The 12,604-nt window shown below is 49.3% G+C and overlaps 1 protein-coding gene across 1 annotated transcript; it reads left to right on the top strand.

Moving 5' to 3' along the window:
- Positions 1 to 2,777: 2,777 nt before the first annotated feature.
- Positions 2,778 to 11,775, top strand: LOC114606916 (uncharacterized). The gene is made up of 7 exons (XM_028749587.2): positions 2,778 to 3,128; positions 4,159 to 4,325; positions 5,259 to 5,333; positions 5,440 to 5,502; positions 7,751 to 7,833; positions 8,550 to 8,626; positions 11,450 to 11,775. Exons 1-6 carry the CDS (start codon positions 3,104 to 3,106, stop codon positions 8,620 to 8,622), a joined length of 486 nt encoding a protein of 161 aa, XP_028605420.2. The 5' UTR covers positions 2,778 to 3,103; the 3' UTR covers positions 8,623 to 8,626; positions 11,450 to 11,775.
- Positions 11,776 to 12,604: the final 829 nt, after the last annotated feature.

Below are 12,604 nucleotides of genomic sequence, written 5' to 3'. Positions count from 1 at the left end.
CAGTTCAGAAGGGGATTCCTCCCTCCAAAACACAAGACAACAAAGCAGCTGAAACAATGCCTGTTGATTTGCAAAGGTGTGTGGGGAGCCTTGGCTGACTGCTTATTTTTACAGGGTCCATGTTTTGAATCGAGCAAGTGGGGCGTAGAGAAACATCCGGCATTTTCTTGCAACACTGAAGATACTGGGAACAAACCCTTGAACACTTTTGCGCGCACACACAAAGAACCTCTTCAGTCTCTTTGCCCGAGGGGGATAAGGAGCAAACTCAATCGCGAGGGGTTCAAAGCAGGGATGCGGAGCAGAAAATTCCCCAGCACTTAATTTTTCTGCAGAAAATCATTTGCTTCATAAATTCATTGGGCTGCTGGTTGTAAATAGATGTTTGGCAAGCCTCATCAAAATTGCAGAGACCCCTTGGGGTCATCTAGTCTAACCCCCTGCAATGCAGGAATTGCAGCTGAAAATCCCTAACAGATGGCCGTCCAGCCTAGCCTTCTAACCCAGGCAGTTTCAAGGTTTTTAGCTTTCGTTACTGAATATAAGTAAAATGAGGTCTAGGGCACCAGAATTCCCCCCCCCCCAGTGCAAATTATCTACTGAAAATCACCCTAATTTGCATAGGAATTGAATTGACAACCCCCCCCCCCCGGAAAACCCACTCCACTTGCTTAAAGTGAACAAATGGACACCATAATAAAAAAATATTTTTACCCAATGCAAATTATCCATTGAAAATCACCCTAATTTGCATAGGAATTATTTCCAGAAAAAAATTCAATTCATTTCCCCCTCCAGAACTCCCAGTCCACTTGCTTAAAGTGAGCGAAAGGACACCACAATACAGTGGTACCTCGCAAGACGAATGCCTCGTAAGACAAAAAACTCGCAAGACGAAAGGGTTTTTTGTTTTTTGAGCTGCTTCGCAAGACGATTTTCCCTATGGGCTTGCTTCGCAAGACGAAAACGTCTTGCAAGTTTGTTTCCTTTTTCTTAACACCGTTAATACAGTTGCGACTTGACTTCGAGGAGCAACTCGTAGAACGCGGTGTGGTAGCCTTTTTTGAGGTTTTTAAAGACTTTGGCGATTTTTGAAGCTTTTCCAAAACTTTCCCGACACCGTGCTTCGCAAGACGAAAAAAATCGCAAGACGACAAAACTCGCGGAACGAATTAATTTCGTCTTGCGAGGCACCACTGTAATAATAATAAAGAGTACAATGGGGGGTCAGTTGTTATGATCCAGATCGGACCCTCAGCTGCCTATTCCTAGTCTGGTGCAAGCATGCGGTGGAGTTTCAGGCTTACTGTTTTCTGAGAAAGAGTTCTGTGAAACCTGCATGCAAATTTGTGTCTGGCCAATGCAAGTCAGCTCCCCAAGCAGCAACTCTTCCCCTTGAACTCTTCCTGGTATGTTCCTTTCCAATATTCACAGCAGCTGAGAATTAGCATTTCCCCATTTGAAGAACACAGAACCGAGGGCCCAATCCTTCCTTCCTTCCTTGGAGCTCTCTTCTGCTTTTTTTCAGAGGGAAAGTGAGGTTGGTTTCATGTACAGTCACCCATCTTAGCTGATGCACCAGGTACTTTCTACGCTCCAACTTTCCCCTGACTTTCACTCCCCCTTGAATCTGAATACTTTTCCCTAGGAGAGGAAAAAATAAAGAAGTCAGTCAATGGAGAGGCTGTAGCTCCGCAGCCCCAGACTCAATCCCTGGCAGGCAGCATCTTCAGGCAGGACTGGGAGACCTGTGCCTGAAATCATCATCCTTTGAAGGACCAGGTGCGCAGCCTGGGAGTCTTTCTGGACTCACAGCTGTCCATGGAGGTGCAGGTCAATTTTGTGTCCAGGAAGTTTCAAAAAAATATATATAAAATAAAAAGAACAAAAATACAAACACAGACAACAACAAGTATAATGTCAATCCCTTATTTTCTTAATTCCTTACTTTCCCGACCTCCTCATACCTCCCCTTTCTGTATTCCAATTTCTAATTAATTAATTCAGCAAATCCCCCCCCAAATTTCTATTGATTTTCAACATTTCTTTTTTTTTTGAAACTTCAATAAATATCTTTTAAAAAAAATAATTGTGTCCAGGAAGGATCCGCAACCTGCGGGACCAGAGATTCTCAGAGGACTGGAGTAAATATTTGAATTACTTGAAAAGCAATTGTAACAGATTATGCTAGTAGGACTGCAAGAAGTTTTGTAAGGAGGATTATGTGAAATATTGCAGAGAAGATTATGAAGAGAGCTATTAGTTAAGAATAATTAAAAGTAATAGAGAAATTAAGAAATGTAGATTAAGTGATAAAGATTGAAAAATCTTCAGATGCAGTTGATGGAAGTCCAAAATATTGTATAAGATAGAAAAGTATGTTATATGATTTTTGGAAATGATTTGTAAAAATCAATAAAAATATTATAAAAAAGGAAAACTTTCCCCATTTCCTTCCTCCTTGCAGAGAAATATTTGAGGTCCATTTGGGAGAGTCAAAATGGCTTCAGGATTGCTCTCCTGTACTATTTCAGACACGTGGTTTGTGTACTTATGTATGTGTTTGCCTTGTACATTTATGAATATTTATTTTATATATATAAGACCTTATAATTCCTACAACAGGGGGAAACAGAGAGTGCTCATATGATACTGAGAGAGAGCAGAACATCTGGTGAACAGCTTCCCAGTGAGAGAGGCCATGCCAGCTGCCTCTGCCTGATGCTGACCTTCCTTCTGCTGTCTCTTTGGGGTCACAGAACCACGGAATCCCAGCAGAGGATGGAGCAACTGACTCTGGTGGAGGCCATCTTGGGTTATCCTCTTCCCATCGGATTTGAGGGTGCCGCAATTTGCCCTCACTCAGCCACTGCCACAGGCTGTTGTGCGACCTCTTGCCTCTCAGAGAGGTGGTGTTTGTGGCGGTTCCCCCTGAGCCAGCTCCCCATTGGCCACTGCCCTCAGTTGAACTGGGAGGCAGCAGAAGCTCTGGCACAGCTGGGCACAAGAGTCTGGCTGATCAGACTGAGCGACTCGGAAGGCGGACTCTGTTGACGCTTGAGGAGGGCCTCGTTTCCCTTCCCTGTTCCTGGAGCACTTCTTAATGGAGGCCTGTTTCACATCAGGAGGTGGGTCTGCTGGCTGCGTCTGTTAAGATAGGGATGGGGAACCTGTGACCTTCCAGATGTGGTTGGATCACAGCTGGTGGACACCCAACGAAGCTGAGCATGGGGAGACTCAGCACAGCATTGTCCTGTGGAACTACCTCCCACTGGAGGCAGGAATGGCCACCAACTAGGATGGCTTGAAAAGAGGATTGGACAAATTCATGGAGGGCTCTTCTTAGGTTCTTAATCCCTGACAGATGGCCATCCAACCTCTGCTTAAAAACCTCCGGGGAAGGAGAGTCCACCACCTTCCAAGGGAGTCCATTCCATTGCTGAACAGCTCTTACAATTGGTTGTGTCCTTCCCTTCCCTGCCCATCACCATAAGGCTCCAGAGCAGTCAACAGCAATGTAGACATATATTAAGATCACCCAACGGGGAGAAGGATGTTTTTCCAGGAGCTTGTCCTCCTCTCAAGTAGGACCCTAGCAGAGACACATGCCCGACTGGCATGTTCCCTCCCTCCTGGTCGATTGTTCAGGAGCTTCAAAAGCTTTCTTCAGCCCGAACATCACAGCGACCGATGCCAACCGACACCGGTACACTTAGGGATCCGCAGAGTTTGCCCAGTTTGCATAACAGACCTCAGCAACTCAGCATTTTGGCTAATCGACTTTATTTACATCTAAACACACACGGAGCACTGCAACATGGCTCCCTCTCTCTCTAGCATCAGACAGCAAAGAGCAAAGGACAATAGTCCCACTTCATGGAACACAGTAACACAAACATCCTGTCTCCATCACTTCCCACTTTGTGGAGTCAAAACATACACTGTCATGTGAAAGACAACAATCCTATGACTGCCATCACGGAGCAGGAATTCTAACAGATAGGGGCAGCTGAACCCTAAAGAGATGGTGCAATCGCCTAGTGGAGATGTCTACCCCATTAGGCTGGCATTCCACTTCATGGGAAAGGGAGGGCAGGGCAAGGCGGGGGATATTCCCATTTCTTGGGTGCAGCTGACCCAAGTATTTGGTGTCCTCAGGGGCTTCTGCTGTGGCCATGGAGTCTCTGTTGACTGAGATGTACAGCCTCAATTCCCCCAAAGCCTCCACTGCCCAGTCCATGTCAGACAGGAGAGAGATGGTGTCTGGGCTACGTTGGGACAGAAGAGACAACTGCAAAGCCAAGAGGGGAGACCATGGTTACCAGGTCAGTAGACCTACGCTGGTTGCAAGTTAGTATAGGTAAAAGGTAAGGTAAGGTGAAGGACCCCTGGACAGTTAAGTCCAGTCAAAGGCGACTATGGGGTTGCAGAGCACATCTCGCTTTCAGGCTGAGAGAGCTGGCATTTGCCCACAGACAGCTTTCCGGGTCATGTGGCCAGCAGGACTAAACCGCTTCTGGTGCAACAGGACACCGTAACGGAAACCAGAGCGCACGGAAAAGCTGTTTACCTTCCTGCCACAGTGCTACCTATTTATCTACTTGCACTGGCATGCTTTTGAACTGGCAGTGTGATCCTGGTGGGCTGCCACCGCGACTGCCCCCCCACCTGCTGGGTGCCACGCCCCTGCAGGTGACGCGCCATGCCCCCAGGTCATGCGCCAGCCACACCCCCCGGTGCCAGAGCATGAAGCTCCGCCTCTGCGTCCCTATAGTGTTAGTATATACAGTGGTACCTCTGGTTAGGAACTTAATTCGTTCCGGAGGTCCGTTCTTAACCTGAAACTGTTCTTAAACTGAAGCACCACTTTAGCTAATGGGGCCTCCCACTGCCGCTGCGCGATTTCTGTTCTCATCCTGAAGCAAAGTTCTTAACCCGAGGTACTATTTCTCGGTTAGCGGAGTCTGTAACCTGAAGCGTATGTAACCTGAAGTGTCTGTAACCCGAGTTACCACTGTAAAGCCCTGAGCAACTTGGGACCAGTTTGCCTACGAAATCGCCTTACCCCAAGCGTGCCCACTCGACTGCTGCAATTGGCAGAATTGGCACTACTGCAGATGCCGCTCAATAGCCATTTTAGTGTGGCATCTCCCACACTTTTGAACTCCCTGTTGACACCAGGCAGGCGACTTCGCTGCTCCCTAAAAACAGATGGCGCAGTCCGGATGAACCTCTGTTCTCTCCGTATCTGCCCCCAGAAAAAGCAGCAGCAGCAGCTGGAAGCCGGAGCGCGTGAGGATCCGTTGGTGCAAGGAGCAGAATATGTGGAGCAGGTAGGGCCAAGGACGGGAAAGCCTTGCGGACTTTGTGCCCTCCAACCACACAAACACACACGTGGCCTTACAAGGGTCCCGACCTTCTCCATCGTTTCATCCGCAGAGCAGCCAGGAGGTGAAGAGGCCTCTGCAGCAGGAAGCGAAAGGAGAGAAGTGCCGCCTTCAGGCAAGTGGGCAATTCTGAAGCCAGGTAAAGGATGTCTGGAGGTGGTGGTGGTGGAGGGAACAGCTGAACCACAAGAACACAAGGAGAGCCTTCTGGAGCAGGCGAGTGGCCCATCACACAGGGACCAACCACAAGCCTCAATGGGAAACCAGCAAGCACTCAAACCTTCTCCTGGCTTGCGGTTTCTAGCAGCTGGTATTGATGGTACAGACAATGGATGCCTCCACAGTCAGAGGCAGAAATGCTTCTGAACATCATCATAATTTTTATTTATACCCCGCCTTCCCCAGCCAGAGCTGGCTTCAGGGTGGCTAACACCAATAAAAAAATCACAGTAAAAACATAATAGGGGAAAAAGAGGGGGGGACCCCAATTTAAAATACAGGTTAAAATGCAATTTAAAATGCAGCCTCATTTTAAAGTAGCTGATAAACCGTAAGGGAAGGGAAACACAAGGGTCAGACTGAGTCCAAACCCAAGGCCAGGTGGAACAGCTCTGTCTTGCAGGCCCTGCGGAAAGATGTCAAGTCCTGCAGGGCCCTGGTCTCTTGTGACAGAGTGTTCCACCATGTCGGGGCCAGTGCTGAAAAGGCCCTGGCCCTAGTTGAGACCAATCTAACTTCCTTGAGGCTTGGGACCTCCACAGTGTTGTTATTTGTGGACCTTAAGGTCCTCCGCGGGGCAGACCAGGAGAGGCAGTCCCGTAGGTACAAGGGTCCTTGGCTGCATTGGGCTTTAAAGGTCAAAACCAGCACCTTAAACCTGATCCTGTACTCCACCGGGAGCCAGTGCAGTTGGTAAAGCATTGGATGAACGTGATCCTGCAGCAAGGACCCCGTAAGGCATAGCATAGCATGGCATAGCATGGGGGTAGGGGGTAGACTCAGGCACATTTTTTTGAGGGACATAGAATCATAGAATCATAGAGTTGGAATAGACCACAAGGGCCATCGAGTCCAACCCCCTGCCAAGCAGGAAACACCATCAGAGCACTCCTGACATATGGTTGTCAAGCCTCTGCTTAAAGACCTCCAAAGAAGGAGACTCCACCACACTCCTTGGCAGCAAATTCCACTGTCGAACAGCTCTTACTGTCAGGAAGTTCTTCCTAATGTTTAGGTGGAATCTTCTTTCTTGTAGTTTGGATCCATTGCTCCGTGTCCGCTTCTCTGGAGCAGCAGAAAACAACCTTTCTCCCTCCTCTATGTGACATCCTTTTATATATTTGAACATGGCTATCATATCACCCCTTAACCTCCTCTTCTCCAGGCTAAACATGCCCAGCTCCCTTAGCCGTTCCTCATAAGGCATCGTTTCCAGGCCTTTGACCATTTTGGTTGCCCTCCTCTGGACACGTTCCAGTTTGTCAGTGTCCTTCTTGAACTGTGGTGCCCAGAACTGGACACAGTACTCCAGGTGAGGTCTGACCAGAGCAGAATACAGTGGCACTATTACTTCCCTTGATCTAGATGCTATACTCCTATTGATGCAGCCCAGAATTGCATTGGCTTTTTTAGCTGCCGCGTCACACTGTTGGCTCATGTCAAGTTTGTGGTCAACCAAGACTCCTAGATCCTTTTCACATGTACTGCTCTCAAGTCAGGTGTCCCCCATCTTGTATTTGTGCCTCTCTGTTTTTTTTTTTTTTTTTTGAGGGAACACAACCAGGTTCCCTCATGGCAGGCTGCCTCACCGAGGGAAGCTGCGCCCGGGCACAGCCTTCAGGGCTCCTTCTCCTTACGGCCACCCCTGGGCCAGCCAAAAGGGAGGGGGAGGCCAGCTGGCTGCAGCTCCACTTCTGCATCAAACCTGGCCTCAGGGGCAGAAGCAGTGGACAGGAGGACAGGCAGATCAGTGGCTGCACTGCCTCTCTCCTCTGCTGGGCTCCAGTGTATGTGCCCCATGACATGCCCCCTCACCCCCCATGGGCATGCACAGAGCCCTGCAAGCTCACCCACCCTGCACGGCAATAGGAGATGTTCTGCCCCTGCTTCTGAATACCAGCTGGAACCCACAGGAGGGGAGAGTGTTGTTCTTATGCTCGGTCTCCCATAATGACAGCTGTTTAGCCACTGTGGGAAAGGGATGCTGGTTTAGATGGGTTGTTGGCCTGATCCTGCAGGCTCTTCTCATGTTCTTAATGCGGGATTGTTGGCAATGCAATGTAGCTATGTGGCTTGGCTGATGACGGTGCCTGAGATGCTGATGCTGAGGTGCTGAGATGCAACGCTGACTCTCTTTCCTGCAGGGTGGAGACCTCATTCGGCAAGAGGAAGGGCTGGAGTCTAATGGCTGGAGGCTGGACTGGGAGTCAGAGTCGGTCCACGAAGAGTGAGTGCAGAAGCAATTCCAGGGTGCTGACCTTTAAAGCCCTAAACAGCCTCAGTCCAGTAGATCTGAAGGAGCGTCTCCACCTCCATCATTCTGCCCGGACACTGAGGTCCATCACCAAGGGCCTCCTGGCGGTTCCCTCACTACGCAAAGCAAAGTTACAGGGAACCAGGCAGAGGGCCTTCTCGGTGGTGGCGCCTGCCCTGTGGAACGCCCTCCCACCAGATGCCAAAGAGAAAAATAACTACCAAACTTTTAGAAGACATCTGAAGGCAGCCCTGTGTAGGGAAGCTTTTAATGTTTGATGCATTGCTGTATTTTAATATTTTGTTGGAAGCTGCCCAGAGTGGCTGGGGAAGCCCCACCAGACGGGCAGGGTATAAGTAATAAATTATTATTAGTATTAGTATTACTAGCCAGGATGGCTGCGCTCTGCCTCCGTGGTCAAGGCAGCAATGCTTCTGAAAACCGGTTCCTGGAAACCACAGGAGAAAAGAGCCCTTTTGTGCTTGAATCCTGCCTAAGAGTTTCCCACAGGCTTCTCCCGCAGGCTCCCTGTGAGAACTAGATAAGCCATTGTTCTGACCTATCCTCTCTCTTGCTTCTCAGGGGCCTGGGACCACCTTCCTTTCCCTCCTGCAGGTCTTCTCCCTCCCTGAGGTGGGAGCCTCTCTGCTCAGCAGCCTGGATCTCCCCCCCCCCCTTCTCTCTTGCAGGATTTATTGGGGCTGCTTCTACTTCTTCCCTTGGCTCCGGATGTGCAGGAGAGACAAAAGGGTGCAGCCGTGACAAGGTACGCAGCAGAAATGGGATGTGTGGTCAACCAAAGCAGGTGGTCAGCAACTGGTCAGTTGCCTTCCAGGGTTCTGGTCTATCTGGAAATAATGTCACTGGTGATCAAACCTGAGGCTTATGCATGCCAAGTTGATGCTCTGGCTCTGGGTGGCGGCTCTTCACTCCCCCACCCCCCAAAAGAGGTCTTGGTGGCATGATAGAAACTGCATCCAATGTCCGGCTGAGTGTCTCTTCAGCAGCAGCAAGGCAGCTTCACAACATTTGCTAGGAAATTACCGTATTTTTCGCTCTATAAGACGCACCAGACCACAAGACGCACCTAGTTTTTGGAGGAGGAAAACAAGAAAAAAAATATTCTGAATCTCAGAAGTCAGAACAGCAAGAGGGATCACTGTGCAGTGAAAGCATCAATCCCTCTTGCTGTTCTGGCTTCTGGGATAGCTGCGCAGCCTGCATTCGCCCCATAAGATGCACACACATTTCCCCTTACTTTTTAGGAGGGAAAAAGTGAGTCTTATGGAGCCAAAAATAAGGTATCTCTGGAAGTAGCAGAAAACCACCGTAAGAATAGAAATTTAAAACACGCGTACAGTTCTGGTAATGCCATACAGTGGTACCTCGTGCAGATATTTGATTTTTAAAAAAGGATTAGTAGAACTACTGAAAGGGACACGGGTGGTGCTGTGGGTTAAACCACAGAGCCTAGGACTTGCCGATCAGAAGGTCGGCGGTTCGAATCCCCACGATGGGGTGAGCTCCTGTTGCTAGGTCCCTGCTCTTGCCAACCTAGCAGTGCAAGTAGATAAATAGGTACCGCTCCGGTGGGAAGGTAAACGTCGTTTCCATGCGCTGCTCTGGTTCGCCAGAAGCGGCTTAGTCATGCTGGTCACATGACCCGAAAGCTGTATGCCGGCTTCCTCGGCCAATAAGGCGAGATGAGCGCCGCGACCCCAGAGTCGATCACAACTGGACCTAATGGTCAGGGGTCCCTTTACCTTTAGAACTACTTATGGTACCTTTCCTTTAAAACAGGGGTCAGCAAACATTTTCAGCAGGGGGCCGGTCCACTGTCCCTTAGACCTTGTGGGGGGCCAGACTATTTTTTTTTGGGGGGGGGGAATGAACGAATTCCTATGCCCCACAAATAACCCAGAGATGCATATTAAATAAAAGGACACATTCTATTCATGTAAAAACACGGATGGTCCGTGGGCCGCATTTAGAAGGCGATTGGGCCGGAGCCGGCCCCTGGGCCTTAGTTTGCCTACGCATGCCTTAAAAGTTCAACTAAGGGCTTGTCTCCGCTTCCACTTTCCCTGCCACTTTCCCCTGGGAAGAGCCCTAAATTGCCTTCCTTGTGAAGATCCTCTTAAGCAGTTAAGGAGGTTTTTTAGCTTTAACTTAGAAGAAGGAAGACGAGCTCTGCTCTCCCCTTTAAAGGACTCTTGTCTGGAAGGGGAGCTCAAATTCCACCAGGCATGGTTTGACTCATGAGCAGGGAGTCAATTCCGGTGTCATCCATCATGTTTAGTGTTGCTTTCGCAAGAGCACCAAGTTCATGAGCATGCATGAAGCTGTGTTACTCTGCAACCTGAGATCCTTTTAACTGGATATGCCATGGGGGAGCCTTTGCATGCCAACGCATGTTCCCCGACACCAAACTCTGGGCCTCCTTCTCTGATCTTGGCTTCCAGAAGCTTTGTTTCGGAAACCTGAGAGGGAGCGAAACAAGCCGGTGCAAAGGCGAGTCAAGGGGTTACGATTTCACAGTGCATGGGGTGGCGGCGACATCAGCTGTGAAATTGAATCTCCTCCCAGTAGCAGACGTGCCTAGACAGATGGCTCAGCCCCAGAGCCATGGCTGCTCCCCTCTGAACCTGGAACGACCAGAGGGCACAAACTTTACGGAAAAAGGCCGTAGCTTAGATGTAGAGCACCTGCTTTGCATGTAGAAGGTTCCAGGTTCAATCCTGCCATCTCCAAGTGGGGTCAGGTAAAACTCCCCACCCGCTGGAAGAGTCAGGATAAAATAAAGTATTTCTTCATGCCAGGGGTGTAATGCTATTTGCTAGGCTGATGCCAGGCGGGTGCTCACACACTGGGCAGGGGTAGGGCGTGTGTGTGTGAAGAGCATCCTGTGCAGTCACCCGGCCCTTGCCACTGATGGCCAGCAGGGCATGATCTCTGCAGGGGTGCCTGGTTTGTGCCTGCCAAGAATCTGCCCCCACCCCGCACTAAGCCACTGCTTCATGCAGAGCATCATTAGACAGTGGAACTCCCTCCCACAAGAGGCAGGGATGGCCACAAAGCTGGATGGCTTTAAGAGAGGATGGGACAAATTATTGGAGGAGGAAAGGGCTATGGATGGCTTCTAGCCAGGATGGCTGTACTCTGCCTCTACAGTCGGAGGTTGCCCTTGTGCTTGAATTCTGCTTGGTCTCCCAGAAGAGGCATCTGGTCAGCTGCTGGGAGAACAGGATGCTGGATTTGTTCTTACAAAACCATGGAGCGCCTCTGCCAGCCAGTGTAGGCAATATGGAGCTAGATGGGGGAGATTCTGTATAAGGCAGCTTCCTCTCCTCCTCCGTTTGTGAGTCTCCCCACAACCGCCATCCAGAGCCAGCTCCAAGGCAGACACCAGCAAGGAGAGACCACAGCCAGGCTGGACGCAAAGGGGGCTGGGAATGGCTCTGGCTGGGGCTGATGTCAGTTGTCGTGCGCCTGGTTGGGGAAGCCTGCTCCGGGGTGTGGGACTCATGCTTGATGGGGCGAAAGATGGCTTTGCGCTCCTCTCATCTTTCTTGCCTTTTCCTCCCTCCAGTTGACCCCAGGCAGGGGGCGCTTCCTGTGACGTTTTCCCTGCTGCCAGGACCCCGGTCTCACCCCATCACTACCTCCCCCCCAAATATGCCCCCTATCTTTAGCCAGATCCCGAAGGATGCAACACAAGCCTCTATTTGCCCTGCCCAGCGCTGGCCGCCCAGATATATCCCAGTTGCTGTTCTTTGGAAGGACTGAAATCTGCAACACCCTGGAAATTAAAAGCTTCTTCCTTTAACTTCCTGAAACTCCAGCTGCCAAATTTCTTTTTTGCCCAGGATGGACTGTTTGTGTCTTCTGCCACCAGAGGGTGATGGTTCCCTGAGGGAAGAATTCCTTTGGAACAGAAACTCAGGCTCTGCTATTAAAAGACATTTCAGCACAAATATACCGTATTGGCCCAAATATAAGCTGCACCTTTTCCCCCCTTCCAAATTCCAATCGTGAAAATTTAAAGTGTGGCTTATATTCGGGCCAATACGGTACATTGGGGTGTGTGTGAGGGGAATTAAAAGCCCTGCATTTGCATGGAGGCACAATCTCAGTGCTCCTCACAAAATCCTCTCATAGATGTGTAGCGTAAGGGTCATCTAGTCCAACGTCCTGCGATGCAGCAATCTCGGCTAAAGCATCCCTGAAAGATGGCCAACTGAACTCTGCTTAGAAAGCTGGCTTCAAGTTACAAGGGGGGAGATTCTGACTAAACATCAGGAAGAACTTTCTGACAAAACAAAAAAAAATGCCTTCCAGTAGCACCTTAAAGACCAACTAAGTTAGTTCTTGGTATGAGCTTTCGTGTGCATGCAACTTAGTTGGTCTTTAAGGTGCTACTGGAAGGAATTTTTTTTGTTTTGACTATGGCAGACCAACACGGCTACCTATCTGTAACTGGAACTTTCTGACAGTAAGAGCTGTTCGACTGGGGATGGTCTCCCTCAGGAAGCGGTGGACTCTTATTATTATTATTATTATTATTATTATTATTATTATTAATATTATTATTTGTACCCCAGTCAGATGTGGGGTACATTTGTACCCCACATCTGACTGGGTTTCCCTAGCCACTCTGGGCAACTTCCAACAAAATATTAAAATACAATAATTCATCAAATATTAAAAGCTTCCCTAAACAGGGCTGCCTTCAGATGTCTTCTAA

This window comes from Podarcis muralis, chromosome 11, assembly GCF_964188315.1.
Source record: "Podarcis muralis chromosome 11, rPodMur119.hap1.1, whole genome shotgun sequence".
Classification (NCBI taxonomy): domain Eukaryota; kingdom Metazoa; phylum Chordata; class Lepidosauria; order Squamata; family Lacertidae; genus Podarcis; species Podarcis muralis.
This window is presented reverse-complemented; position numbering and strand designations above follow the sequence as displayed.